The following is a 15,111-nucleotide window of genomic DNA, read 5'->3' on the forward strand; positions in this document are numbered from 1 at the left end:
ATTTTATTCTAAAATCCGATTACAAATTATCTTTTATTTTATTTTATTTTATTTTATGTACTTTAATTCTGTTTCAGTTTGTGTTTGAGTTTAATTCCAGAATTTAAGTTTAAGTTTAACTCTTCTAGCTTAGTTGGAAGCAAACATTAATTAATTTTATGTACAAATTAATTTTTTTATATATATGTTTTGGAACGTTTCGATATGTTAATCTTAAAAATAATTTTTTAAAAATAAAAAAAATATCATTTTAATACATTTCGGCACAAAAAAAACATTTTAAAAAACAACCACAACCACACTTCCAAACAAGTTTATATATATATATATATATATATATATATATATATATATTATCCATTCTATAAAAATAAGTAAATAACATATGATTTCAAATAATTGAATGTTTTCTTTTATTCTATGTATATTTCTTATCCAAAATATTATTACAATTTATCTTTTATTCACAGCAATTATCTCTTTTGGTCAAAGATTTAGTCTCGTTTCTTAAGAATATTTGAATCCACGTTAACTCTTCTCACTCAACGCAAACAAACTCTATCCTATTATCCATTTAATAAAATTAAAATAAAATCCACATAATTAAAAAAAATAGAATATTTTGCATTTAAATTCGGTTTCTTTTTTCATTTCCTCCTTCCTTTAATTTTCTTGTGATTGACATTTTAAAAAAAAAATTCTTGTTTTATTTTTAAATCTAAAATAAAATTATGATTTTAGATGTTAGTTTTCTAATCAAATTGGACCGCTCAAGAATTGCGAAAAGACCGGGACCTCCTCGGCTTATTTTCAAGCGACTATAGAATCCCGGAGCTTAGCTAATCAAAACAGCACCACCGGCCTTTCCGGGGGAGGTTTTTGGTGGGACAAAGAACTGCTCTTAGGATTATTTTTACCTGTGTTTTAAAACAAGCCAATAAGGATGTCATTCACCACAATGCTTCAAAACAAGAATAATGGATCGATTGAAAATTATTTTGTGTTTATAGGATTATTTAATATTTCTTTATTACTTTACGTAGATGAAAGCTGGTTTGTTGCAAGTTCATTAAAAAAACAAGAAACCATTATTATATATAAAAACTCTCGATATAATTATTTTTTATTCATTCTTAGTATCAATTTATCTAAAGGCTAATATATATATATATAAGAAAACCATAATAATATTGAATAAAAAAAAAACTGACAAGTGATAAAAGGATTAGTATAACAGCCATAATATGCAGAATGACAAGAAACCACAAGCCACCATGCAGAATATCACATGTCAACTGGGATTTTAATGCGAGACAGAACAGAGAAGGCATTAGACCACCATAAGAACTGACGAGGACGGTTGCAGTAAGCAGAAATGATGCCCGGATACCTGATAATGGCAGCAGTTGAAATGATGCCAAAAACCCTGGGATACCGCAGGAGTCGGCAACTCCCCATATGACACCGGAGGATGAAAAAAAGACAGCAGTCCTATAGCATCAGGAAGCCAGAGAAAAGGACGTCCGTATGACATCGGGAGCCCAGAAGCAGCATGTAACACCAAAAGACTAGAAGGTAGCAGCTAGCCATAAGACATCAGTACCAAATCACCATTGAAGGGCCATTGCAGCTCCTTACTGGTACAATAGATTCTCCTACAGGCTGGAAGAACCGGAGGGAGGTGGTGGGGATCTATGGAGAGGAAGCAAGAAGAGAAGGCAGTGCTGCAAAGAGAGAGTTATTTACCACCTGATGGGTCTCACTCTGAAACTGCTCTCACTGCCATTCTCTTAATAGATTCTATTCAGCTAAAATTAGTTATTCTGCTGCTATATAAATAATCAATCAACAGATTTAACAGCAAATAAAAACCAGGCAAGCAGGGGGATGGGACGAAGGGTTCGGAACCAAATCAAGTGAAGATGCTGCTGAAAGATTTAAAGCAGTGGGGACTATAGCAATAGAACTGGTCCCTTGATCTTCAAAATGATGCGTGTAGCAAGCAATAAGCAAAAAGGCAGACACCTTGAAATGCAAGCTACACATAAGCTATGTTCACTGTCTTTCTAAGACAAGCCATGAAAGAGTAATCAAGCAAGTAATCTTTGCAAAGTGTAAGCTACAAACAAGTATTTAGTGCCTGTTTGCGAATCACCAACCTTTGGCTATTTTCTTACCTTCCATGGCGTTTCGTTCAAAAGCAGAATTCCAAAACGTTTGGTAATACTTACAAGCTAATATCACAGCCCTTCCACACATGATTTTGCAGTTTTAATTTGTAGCTTTCGAGAAGACAAGGCCACAGCTCTAAAAGCCATAGCTTTCCCAAACGGACCCTAAATCACATCATTTTACCCCCAACATTATCAGAAATTTTATTCCTTTCATGTAAATTAAACATCATAAACATTACAAATTTCCATCCCTAATGGGGCATTTTCACCTACAAAACACACAAACCTAATAAGACCTAAAACTCTATAAATTAACACTAATCAACAACAACTCTTAGTCCACTTAATTATCACTATCACTATTGTTAACATTATTGCTAGCAGTAATATTGTTACCGGTATGGTGGTGGTGGTGGTGGTGGTGGTGATTGCCGCTAGCATTCCCTCCCTTTCTCCCATTCTTCAACTGAGAAATCTCCATCTGTGTCTGCATAAAAAACTGCATCCTTTGCAACTCCAACTCTTTCGCGAACTTCATCCTCGTCTTCTCCATCTCCACCACTTGCTGCAACTTGGCAGTCTCAGCTTGCTCATAAGCTTCCCCAAACTTCAACATTGCTTGTGTCAACATCCTAATCGAATTCCCCCACCCTCCTTTCTTTTCCTTCCCTCCTCCTCCTCCTTTCCCACCCACTTCCCTCTCCACCACCACTCTCCTCTTCTTCTGCGGCGGAAAACTACCATCCTCTTCCTCCTCCTCCTCCTCCTCCTCTTCCTCCTCCGCCTCCTCCTCTTCATCATCGTCGTCGTCGTCGTCGTCGTCGTCCTTACCCCATTTCCGGATCCGAGCCTTCATATTCTGATTCCTCCTGAAATGATACTGGTTACTCCCGCCCCTCCTACTACTACTCCGAACCCTAACAGGAATCGCAACTGGAAATTTACTGCCACTACCAACAGCAGGAACCCTCGCAGTAGACCCAATTAGTCTATCCAAAGGATCAAAAAAAGGCCAAGAACTTACCCCACCTCCAGAAGCCATTTTCGCTTTCTCCAATTTATACTTCTTCTTCACAGTATCAATTCTATTCTTACATTGGATATCAGTTTTCGCAGATTTTGAATAATCTTCTCTACTACTTACAATTTCAGCCACATCTTTCCAGTGCTTCTGCTTCAAGTTCCCTCTGCTCAACTCTAAATACCTTTCTCCCCAAGCATCAATCAACACGGCCGTGGCTCCTTCGCTCCAGCAATCCTCTCTTCCTCCTCCTCCGCTTCCGTTCGCTTTCGACTTCGTCGGCAAAACAAGTGCTAAGCTGTTGTCAGTCTGTTGTGGCGGCGGGGGTGGAGGCACGGTGGCGGTAGCGGGAACAGTCACGGTGATTCTTCCGTTCGGTGGTGGTGGTGACGGTGACGGTGAGGAAGACTCGGTGGTGTTTGAGTGCGACTGTATATCATCATCATCATCCATGACGGAGAGTCGGTAGATCAACGGTCAGATCTGTTTTCTAGATTCTGGTGAGAGGAAGAGAGTGAGTGAGAGAGAGGAGGAGGAGATGGTTTTTTAGGTGTTGGGTTTTTGATGGATGACGGGAAAGTAAACGGTGACGGTGAAGAAGTGACACGTGGTGGGAGAAGGATGGAAGAGAAAGGTTGAGGTGGAGGAGTGTGATTGGGGAGGAAATAAATTCCGTCACCGGCAAGGATGGAAGTGCGACTGGGGATTGTGTTGCCGGCTTGCTAGGTGAAAGCACGTGTGTATGCAACTCCTATGCTTTGTCAAAAGGGATAAAATCATTTATGGTCCCTAAAACGTTTACATCTGTTCAACTCAGATCCTTTACTTCTTTTTGTCAATTTGTTTACGAGTTTTTCTGTAACTCAATTTGGTGTAGATGAATAGTTAGGGACTTAATCATTGAAAGCAAGGGATTCAAATTGATAGTGGAACAAAGTCAAAGTATTTTTCTACCAAATTGTAATATTTAAGGGATTGTTTTTACCTTACATGTCAACTTTGGTTTGACAAAATATATATATATATATATATATATATATATATATAGATTTTTTTAAGTGGATGGGGTTTCTAAAATTAACCTTAGCCAATTGACATGTCACATGATAGACTCGAAGATTGGAATTGTATTTTGTTTTAACTATAATTTATAATCATTTAATAATATATTTTGGAGATGGGTCCATTGAAAATTAAGTTTGTTCTGCTGGTTTTGTGAAGCAAAAAATTACAGCTTTTTAATTTTTCACTTTTGCCCGCCTGCCACAAAGGGAAAGAAAACCTTAAGGGCCCACCCAATTTGTTATTTGCTTCCTTCCTTCTCAACTCAAGTGGGAGTATTTCTTTGGCAATCATCGAGTGTGTTTGTCAGTATGGTAGCGGTTGTTTTTCAAATAACTTTTCGTGCCGAAATACATGTTATTGATGTTTTTTTATTTTTTAAAAATCATTTTTAACATCAACACATCAAAACGATCCAGAAAGCACAAACCGAACTCAATTTTAGAAAAAAAAAATTAAATTTTGACAAAACATCGTTTGGAACGCAATGCCAAACGGTGTCATCATCATCTGCACACTGCCAAGCGAATTCACCTGACACTATTTAAGTGAATTAATTCATGGGTTATTGTTCATGTGAATAGTGACCCCACTATTTATATGAACAGTGTTCATTGAACCGCGTCCAACAAAAAAAATCAATTTTTTTAATTGTGTTTTATTCAAAAACTAATATTTAATATTATTTAATAACACCACATAAATTGAAAGGAGATTGCATGATGACGTAGCATTCATAGAATTTGATCGCAATTCCAATTTTGTTTCTGATGATATTTTACCTAATTTTGTTGCACGCTCAAAAAACCATGAAAACTATAGTCCTTATCGGATGAATTTCATACGCGATGAAATTATACATAAGTTAATGGAACAATTAAAAATATTGGATATAAAATATTATTTATTTAATGATGTAATAGTTGTAGTTAAATCTATAATATTTAAATTAAAAACCATTAATATTAATATTAATATATATATATATATATATTAGTTAGTTTATAACCTCAATTTAAAAAATATATTTAACCAAACACATTAAACTACTTTTTATTCAACATCAATTTCAACCACAGTTTTAACCAAACATATATAAATATCAAACCAATCTCAACTAAAATACTTTTTATAAAACAACTTTTTTCAAACCACAGCTACAAATGCTATCACAATACCAAATACACTCAATCATCCTAGAACGATCGCCTAAAATAACTTGTCTCCTCTTCACTTCATACTTCGAGGATTAAAAGAGAAGCTAATTCGCATTGGAAAAATATTGTACATTAGGGCTCTGTTTGATTGCAGGAAAGTGAATTCCCGGAATTCACTTTCCTGCTTTCCTATAGTGGTCCGGTCAACTTAAAATTAATAACATTGAGAATGTTTCCTTTCGTTATTTCCGATGGCAGAGATGAAAAGCAACTGTTTGTTAATTGCACTGTTCCAATAAGAAAAAAAACATTTACTGTTCAAGCCTATAGGGGTAGATTAGTATAATTTTATAGTTTGGTTTTTCCTCATTATACATTTTAGATTCATTTTTTATTGTATGATTAATTCATTTCCAGTTCATATACAACCAAACACTGGAAAGTGTTTTCCAGTTCATCCGGAATTCACTTTCCAGGAATTCACTTTCCAATTTCCTGCAAACAAACGGAGCCTAGGTGTGATTTATTAAGGATTACGATAGTGAAATTATGTTTTTGCCCCTAAGAAAAAAAACATTTATAACTAGCCTATAGGGGTAGATTAGTATTTTTATAGGGTTCTTTTTGTCACTCTTCAATGTTGAGGGGCATCTATATACAATGGATTTACTTTAGTACCCTTAAAAGCAATTTTTAACTTAACTATGACCAGAGGTATTGTTTGTTTATACCTTTTTTTAGAATAGTGCAATAACTTTATCACCATTAAAAGGACAATTCTCAAAGTATTATGGGCCAATTCTTCATTTCATTATGGTTAGCAATAGCTTTTTGGTTTTCAGGGTGATGTTGTCTTTTAACATGTAAAAAAAATAAAAAGTTAATGATGCAGATGTTAGCCATTTTGTTGTCTTTGAACGGCACATGTGGATGACTGTAGTGGTGGAAAAAGATGTTTTTTCATGCAACTGGATGCTTCTCGTCATTCTCTTTCTTCCCGAATAGCATGTGTATAATGATGATATCCGGTTTGGTGTTAGCTCAATTTTCTCCCCTTCATTTCTTTCATATGCCTCAGTTTTTGCATTGCCCATAAAAACAAAGGCAACAAACTTTGAACTTCTTTTCTTTTCAGATTCAACCCATGTTTTATTTGTAAAAATCACTTCAAATTGAAAAGTTTTTTTAATTTTATCCTTCATAAGTTCATCTCTGGAATTTGATCCCTACTCTTTTACAAAAATATTTAAATGGCTTGTAGATTTTATTTGTTTCGTGCAATCTCATCCATATTCTTTTTTTTTTTTTTTCTTAACTCTTTTGTCAAAAATTTTTATAGTTTTTAATTTTATCCTTCAAAACAAATTTATGATTTTTTTCAATAATAATAATATTTATTTCAGTTTGGTCTTTCTTCTTTTAATTTTGTATTTGTTTTCTTTTCCATTTTATCAAAGTTTTTATGGTTTTGATCCTTCAAATCAAGTTTATGATTTTTTTTCATAATAATAATAATAATAATAATAATTGTAGTTGTTGTAATAATAGTAACAGTAATAATGATAATTATACTATTAATAGTGATAATAATATTGATAATAATGGTGATAATAATAGTTTATTATGACAGTAATGGTGGTGGTGGTGATAATAATAATAATAGTGATGGTGGTAGTGGTAGTGGTAGTGATAACAATAATAATAGTAATAATAATAATGTTAATAATAGTGATAATAATTGTAGTGAAGGTAGTAGTTTTTTTATGACAATAATAGTTGCAATGATAATAATAATTGTTATAACAAAAAACAAAAACAACAACAATAACAATAAAAACAAAAGTAACAAAAGTTATAATGATGGTTGAAGTTATAGTAATAATACAATTAATAGTGATGGTAATGGTAATAACAATGTTAGTGCTAATAATGGTAACAAATGATAATGATGATGGTGATGATGATAATTGTGATAATAATAATTTATCAAGATAGTAATAGTGACAATGATAATAATAACAATAGTATTAGTAGCAGTAGCACTAATAGAAATAATTTATTATGCTAGTTGTAATGATTATAATATCAATAATTATGGTAATAATGATAATAATTGTGATAGTAATATTAACAATAATAATGATATTAGTTGTAAAGGTAACAACAACAATAATAATGTTATTAATAATAATATTATAATAATAGTCATAATAGTAACAATGATAATAATTATAATAATAGTAATAATTATAGTATTAATAATAATAGTGATGATAATAAATAGTGATAATTTTAATAGGGCTAATAATGATAATGATAATAATAATACTATTAACAATAAAAATAACGGTAATAATAGTATTAATAATAGTATGTTATAATAATAGTAGTTGTAATTACAATAATAATAATAATAATAATAATCATGGCAATATTACTTAATAATAACAATAATAATAGTGATATATATAATAACAATAATAATAGTGATATATATAATGATGGTGATAGTAGAAGTATTGATGATGATGATGATGATAGTAGTAATAGTAGTAATAGTTATGATAATAATAATTCATTATTCGATATTAGATTTGCTAGGAATTGAGTTTCATTATTTTTTTTATATATAGTATTTCCAATCTAATAGCCCAAATTATAGATTTAAAACTTGTATTTGGCTCGACATTCTTTTTTATTTCTTATTTTATTGTTTGTTTATCAATTTTATTATTTAACATTGATTTTTTAAAATAAAAAATTATTTTCTAGAAATTTCCTTTGAATTTATTAAATAAATCAACTGAGTTAATTTTTATACAATTTAATTAAAAACTTGTGCCGGGGAAAAATTTAAGTTAAAAGATTTAAAAATTCATCTTTTTTCAACAGGTTTAATAATAATACGGCAAAAATATATTTGCGCTATCAATGTATATTTTTTTAATGAACTAGTCTGAAATAAAAACTGTAGAAAACATTCCAGTTTTTCTTTTTAATAAAATACATATTCAAAATCAAGATTGAGTTTTACTAAATAAAATCAGAAATACATTTTGATTAAAATTACAATATATTTTATATTTGTGATAATATAATTGAAAAATAGTTAATTAAAAAAATAATATTAAATTTATAACAAAAATTTAATCTATAACATTAACTATATATATAAAAAATTTAATACCTACTAGATATTAAAAAAAAAAAAATTTTAATCGTTCGTGACATTTTTTAACTGTGATTTTTTAAAAAAATATTAGAGAATTATTTCCATTTCCATTTTTGAAATCTGCTTTTTTTAGTATGACAAAACTTAAATCCAAGGACTCTCGTTGGAAACGATTATTTGCAAAAGTTCTAACACAACAAAACCAAATCCTGTTACTTTCAAAAGTGCTAACACCACACAGCCCACTGACTATACGCAGTCTCCATGCCCAAACTATCATCAAGTTTTCTATCAAGCTCAGTACAACACAGGTTGCTGTCTTCTTCTTCATTTCTTTTCTTTTTCCCCATCCTTTTCACAGTTTTGTCACTGCAGACAAGGTTTCTAACTTGCACACAAGCATCTCATCATTCCTTCTTTCACCGAGTGGAGCTCTTAGACTACTGCTTCATCACAATCACAAAAATGGCTATTCTTGGCCTTTCTCTCTCTTTCTCATTTGTCCCATTCAATAATTCTGCTTCTCTTCCAGCATAAACAATGCTTGACATGCTTCCATATACTGAGCTAAAATTTCCATCTGCGCATCCACCACTTCTTCCATGGCAACTCCTAAAACTACCTGAAAGGTTAAACCGGGAAATATAAGCAACATGCCGACAAATGAGCAATGGCTGTGTTATGTCCCAAGGCAGTACGAGAGAGTTGAAAACATTGATATTTTCAACCACTTCTCATAAGCATTATAAGGCCATCATGATTTACCATAATTGCTACAAAAAAGAAAGAGAAAGAAATTTCTAATAGTGTTTTTCTGTGGTCACGAAAAACTATGTGCGTACAACATACATTTATCCTTTTTCAATGCATAGTCTTACTATGACTTGGCATCGATTAAGGAAGAGCAATCTGAATTGAGATTGGCCACAGTTGATGAGGGGAATGAAAAGAATTTCGGCAAGGAGAAACAGTAAGTGAAGCTCTTGAAGACCAAGCATGCATGAAATGACGAGAAAGAACTGGGAGGGAATTGGGATGACAGAAATGCTAGCATTCTAGCAGCTATACAAACTCCATTCCCTTTTTTTTTTTTGGCAAAAGATCAACAGAAAGATAGCATGATTCGTGCTTCACGTAGCAGACTTCCATGATGGTGAAAATCTGCACACCCTTGGCAAACTCTATTAAAAGAGGAAACTTACTGAGAATATAGTAAACAAAAGCAATCTGAGCTCAATTTCCCAAAGCAATCGTTCGTCGCACCACCAAATCATCAGCAGAGTAATAATCTGCAATGAGTCGATACATGTATGATGGATTGTGCCCTCCACTGTAAAGTAATTCGAATTTCGAAACTGTTAGAATTGCATGAGAAGAAAATATAAATAAAATTGATTTACTTAAAAATTGGAAGTTGGAACGTGGCAGAATTATGTCAACCCCATCTGATTTGGCACAAGAGGCCAAACAATATTTAGTGGATAAGAATTATCCTTATCAATAATTCGTCACTTTGCATTAGTGGTTGTCAATAAATCAATAGGATTAAAATAAAATAAATGCTGTTCAATATGTACTTATCCAAAATAGATGATGTCCTCAAAAGTACTAGGACTTACGTGTCAGTGATAAACAGACTAACAAGCTTCGGTGGCACATAATCGAATGCTGGATTGACAACATGAAGACGAGGAGAGCCAGTGCCACTCCCAAAATCCAAGCAATCTGAAAATTCTCCAAAATCCAGCAGCTCAGATGGAGATCTCAATTCATTATGTAAGACCTCAGGATTGTGAGGGTAAAGGGGACACAACTGCCATGCAGGAAAAACAACCAAGTGTAAGTAGGGCCAAACAAAGAATTAGAATAATTTTTAAATGTCAAAGTCATAATTGTCACCACAGATGTCATTAACACTGTCCAAGTCATTTTACCTACTGTTTTCACCATCCAGTTACAATTCAACAAAGAAATCTCATATTTGTTTTTCTCCCTTTGGCTTCATCTTTGGATTCATAAACAACTTTTGACCTCTCTGGGAATTTTTATCCATGTCATGAGTACTAGATTTCTAGAAACTAAACATTAGGGGAAAAAAAATCAAGAAATCAATTTGATAAACAATGATTTGTGTTCAGAAGAACACAAGAAGCTACGAAAGACAAAATGTTAAGCGTTTAGGAACACCAAACGCAGGAGTTCTTTGTTATGACTTGCAATTTTTATGCTTATAACTCAATCAATTTATAGCCTATTAGGGTTTTGCTAAGTCAGCAGCATGAGCTGCCACCATGGCCCAGCAAATAAAGACTGACACTAACAGAATAAAGAAGCTGATAAGGAAATGACAAACATCTTCTGGACCACTGAACAAAGACCGACACTAACAGAATAAAGAGCTGAGAAGGGATGCCAAACATCTTCTGGGTCACAGAATAGACATTCCATTTATTACCATTTAGTTGTCTTTTTTTCCTGTCACAAGTTGAGCAGCATAACAGCAGCATACCATTCATAGCAAAAATAGAGCAAACAATTCAAATATGGCAGTTTGTTTGCTTGCTACCAAAACTCTAGGGGCAAGTACGGCTATTATTTTGCTAAATTACCTTGTGACTGCCCGCAAGCACAACAAAAGGTACAGCATGCTTTTGAGCTGCAAGTGCAACCATATTGAGCCCGACAGGTGCTATCACACCACCATTGGCCATTACAGCATGAGCTCCAACTATGACCTTTACATAACAAATTTATGGCGGTTAAAATAGGCCGCATACCAATACTAAAAAATAGAGAAGGAAAGAAAAAAACCTAGACTCCCTCTTACCATGTTCACTCGAGAAATTATGGCAAAAACTGCAGAGTCAGTAATCACAGTAGTCTGTAAACCTCTTGCAACCAATTCTTTTGCAAGGAGATGCCCTTGATACCTAGTTAAGTACCAATTGACAATGAAAAAACTTGTATTTTAACAAAGAGAAGACTTAAAATAGTTATCCAGCCCTGTAACTAACACCATGCGACTTGTACTCACCTTGGAGCCCCCTCAGCGACAAAAACCCGGAATGATCTTTTCTTTTCCTTTGCAGCATAAAGAAATTCCAACACTGTCTTTGAACCACCTAATGTTAATATTACCTCACTGAAAAGATGTGTTTAACAATCGAGTCAATAAAAGAAAGTGTCAAAAGCAATGAATTAATATATCTAGCAATTAAAAATCTATGTCATGGAAACTGAAAGTTTACACTAGGAGTGTTTTCAAATTACTCAATGAAAGAGGGCATGACCTTGTACATGTGAACAGGAGAACTTATGTAAGAATATACACTAGGAGGGTGAAATTGTTGGCTACTGATAGAGCATCCACAAGGCTAAAAGCCATGCAATTGAGATAACTGATCTGAAACTTTACTTAAACCAGGGACATATTCTCTTTGCAAGAGAAATTTAGCACTGAAAAATTGGAAAGATAACAAAATTGAAAGATAATATCACATCCTCATTTGAAATTCCAACAGCCAGTTCAAAGATCAAACTTTAACATTGAAGGCACAAAAAAGGAAAAATTGGAAAGACAACAAAATTGAAAGATAATATCACATCCTCATTTGGAATTCCAACAGTCAGTTCAAAGATCAAACTTTAACATTGAAGGCACAAAAAAGGAGCTCACAGGATATTAAAAGTGATACCATGACACCCCATTTAAAAATTGCTACCCCATGAACCATAATAACCCACAGCATAGAGATGATTGATGAATGAAAACATCCCAGTATCCCATGATAACCCATGGCATAGACTCAATTGCCTCTAATTTTTTCACTCAATTCGCCCCAACTCAAACACTACTAATTTGAGTAAAATTACTCTCATACTGCTAACTGCTATGAGAAAACATAAAGCTCTATTCAGAATCAAACTAAATACACTACTTATGAAATCTGAGGACCGATTACAGACTACAAGCATGTCCATGGATACTTGTGAATGAAAAACTGTATGCATGGCAAAATTAAAGTAAAAAACATAATAGGGACAAAAATAAAAATGAACCAGAGACCATCATATCAATTCTTGTATGTCAAATGGAACTTTAGTGCCAGCAACACAAACCAAAACAAAGAAAAGGAGCTCATAGGGAAAAAATGAACTTAATGGTCAAAGCTTGATTGAGAAAAATTACTTTTGATGAATATGTTCTATGGCTTGTTCAGCAATCTGTTCATGACAAGTGGTAATATCTTGAATAAGCTCGTTAACTGCTTCAATGACATCATGCTTCAACTTTCGAGTTCTTGAACTTTTATCAGCAGCTGTTACAGAAAAAGCCCTTACATATCAAAATGCTCCATCACACACACACACACACACACACCATATGCTAGACCACCACAATCATCGGAGTTTCAGATAAATACTTGTTCAACCAAATGAACCTATTTAATGTGCAAAATGATCGACTGGCATACTGTGTGCAATCATAAAAAAAAAAACACTTAGAATGATCATCCATTTAAATAACTCACATTTGCTTTTTCCTTCAGAATCACCTCCTGACGAAGAAGTATGGGGAATAGCTGCTGACTCAGGCATGTCCTCCAGCAGGGTTTGCAAGGAAGGAGGACGCAAAGTGCTTCTCGCAGCAGCAGCAACAACAGCAGCTGATAGAACTGTATGCTCATCTCGCTCACCGTCATCGTCGTCATCCCCATCACTTGCCGCTGATAAGTTCAACCCCGCAATTGCAGCTGTTGTCAAAGAAAGATCCTCCTCCCTAATAATGTGCAAAACACGCCTCACAATATTACCCACAGCGAGCTCTGCAAACAAATGTATACAACAACAGAAACATTACCAAAAACAACAAAATACAAGACTATATGAAACCAGCCCATGACTCATTACACTAAAACAACACTCTAGACTAGCATTCATTTTATCAAATAAAATACTCACCAACAGGATTAGCAGCAATCAGCTTCTCACCAACAGCCCTCACAGCATCAATTAAAGCCCCAGCCTGATTCGTGTAGGGAACTCGCTGCTGTGAAATAACTGATCTTAACAGTTCTGCTGTGTGCCTTGCCGTGGCCCGCGAGCCCTCAATCTTACTGCCAAATAAACAACAAAAAACAAAATAACCTTGTTAAGAAAAAATCACTTAACACACGCAATTAGTGAAACATTAATGAAAATAATCACCGTTTCTTAAGCTTGATAAGAAAATCATTAACAAGAGCTTGCACGTCCGGCATGATTTTCCCTTGAACTGCACCTACAAAAACATATTCCAATTATCAATATCATTTCCTTCCTACAGTAACATTACAAAAACGCTATAGTTTTCCGAAGCTAGTATTTCTTCGCATTTCTACAGTTTTCTCAGCAACCAAACAGAGTAAAATAGAAAATTAAATGAAAAGGAAAAGGACAAACTGCAAGAAATTAAAAATTCAACAAATTTCACCTGAAATGAAATGAAATGAAATGAATTTGAAGAGAAAATTATAAAAAGAATAAAAATAAAGATAAATCGGGGAGAGAGGGAGAGAGAGACTGTAGAGATACCTAAAGCGGAGATCGAAGAAGCATATGAACGCAAGCGAGAGAGAGAGAGAGAGAGAGAGAGAGAGAGAGGAGAGGTTTTTGCTTGTGCGAACGGAAGAGAGAGTTTTAGAGCTTCTCACTGAAGCTATTTTTTCTTTTTTTGCGCTTTTTTAAACCCCGTTTATTTGTTGAAAGGTATTTTGTTTTTTTTGAAAATTAATTTTTTTATAAAGTATATTCTTAAAAAAATTTTTTTTTTTTTTGAATCTACAATATTATGAAAAATAAGATTGAAAAATATTTTTTAATATTTTTCTATATCATAAAAAAATAACTTATTAATATTTTATTTTTTTAAAAGTTTGTTAAAAAAATAAAAAAAACAAATTTTACAAATTAAAAGGTTGAATAAGAATGAAATTGAAAAAAAAAATTCATAAAAATTATCTCAAATAAAATAAATAACACTTAAAATAATAAAAACCAAATCTAATAGATAAAAAAATTTTAAAAATGATGAAATTAAAAAATAATTAAAATTCATAAATTATTTCAAGTAAAATAAATAGCAATAAAAAAAATGATGATCAAATATGATAGATAAATAATTTTAATTAAAATAAATAAATAAAAAAAATGAGGATGAAAGCTGATATAAAATTAAATTAAATCAAATTTTAAGAGATAAAATTGAAAAAAATCAAAATAAAATATATAACAATCAAAAATTCGATTATCAAATTTAATATAATCAACAAATAATATGATATTTCTAAATTTTTACATTATTTTTTAAAAATATTTTCCGTTCAAAATAAAAGAAAAATATTTTTTTGATAAACCAAGCCAAATTTTTCTTTGACTTAAAAATATTTTTTATTGACCGATCTTTTTAATGGTAAACAAACACTTGAAATATTTAAAAATAATTTTTCATAAAATAAACGGGGTTTTAGTCTAGCTTAATAGAAA

General features: G+C 32.6%; 2 protein-coding genes across 3 annotated transcripts; both read right to left on the reverse strand.

The window, feature by feature from the left end:
* Positions 1 to 1,113: 1,113 nt before the first annotated feature.
* LOC118061231 (trihelix transcription factor ASIL2) lies at positions 1,114 to 3,934 on the reverse strand. Of its 2 annotated transcripts, none has more exons than XM_035074650.2 (2): positions 2,571 to 3,934; positions 1,114 to 1,724 (listed from the first exon to the last, which is right to left on the reverse strand). In XM_035074650.2, exons 1-2 carry the CDS (start codon positions 3,646 to 3,648, stop codon positions 1,693 to 1,695), a joined length of 1,110 nt encoding a protein of 369 aa, XP_034930541.1. In that variant the 5' UTR covers positions 3,649 to 3,934; the 3' UTR covers positions 1,114 to 1,692. The 2 variants fall into 2 exon arrangements, with proteins under 2 accessions (XP_034930541.1, XP_073262677.1); XM_073406576.1 differs by lacking the exon at positions 1,114 to 1,724 and adding an exon at positions 1,746 to 2,336.
* Positions 3,935 to 8,730: 4,796 nt separating this feature from the next.
* LOC118061232 (uncharacterized) lies at positions 8,731 to 14,297 on the reverse strand. The gene is made up of 11 exons (XM_035074651.2): positions 14,161 to 14,297; positions 13,795 to 13,867; positions 13,549 to 13,703; positions 13,119 to 13,412; positions 12,776 to 12,905; positions 11,621 to 11,728; positions 11,414 to 11,516; positions 11,196 to 11,321; positions 10,206 to 10,399; positions 9,789 to 9,916; positions 8,731 to 9,208 (listed from the first exon to the last, which is right to left on the reverse strand). The coding sequence occupies exons 2-10, from the start codon at positions 13,845 to 13,847 to the stop codon at positions 9,820 to 9,822; spliced, it is 1,260 nt and encodes a 419-aa protein (XP_034930542.1). The 5' UTR covers positions 13,848 to 13,867; positions 14,161 to 14,297; the 3' UTR covers positions 8,731 to 9,208; positions 9,789 to 9,819.
* Between the last annotated feature and the right edge of the window lie 814 nt (positions 14,298 to 15,111).

This window comes from Populus alba, chromosome 1 (assembly GCF_005239225.2).
Source record: "Populus alba chromosome 1, ASM523922v2, whole genome shotgun sequence".
Lineage (NCBI taxonomy): Eukaryota > Viridiplantae > Streptophyta > Magnoliopsida > Malpighiales > Salicaceae > Populus > Populus alba.

Bases quoted from the DNA above. Each gene is read 5' to 3' on its own strand.
- LOC118061231 (XM_035074650.2), bottom strand. From the start codon at position 3,648: ATGGATGATGATGATGATATACAGTCGCACTCAAACACCACCGAGTCT. The intron at 1,725-2,570 runs GTAACAATATTA...CTCTCTTTGCAG, and splicing joins CCACCACCACCACCATACCG to CACTGCCTTCTCTTCTTGCT.
- LOC118061232 (XM_035074651.2), bottom strand. From the start codon at position 13,847: ATGCCGGACGTGCAAGCTCTTGTTAATGATTTTCTTATCAAGCTTAAG. The intron at 11,729-12,775 runs GTAATTTTTCTC...ACATCTTTTCAG, and splicing joins ATAGAACATATTCATCAAAA to TGAGGTAATATTAACATTAG. The intron at 9,917-10,205 runs GTAAGTCCTAGT...ATTACTTTACAG, and splicing joins AGTCTGTTTATCACTGACAC to TGGAGGGCACAATCCATCAT.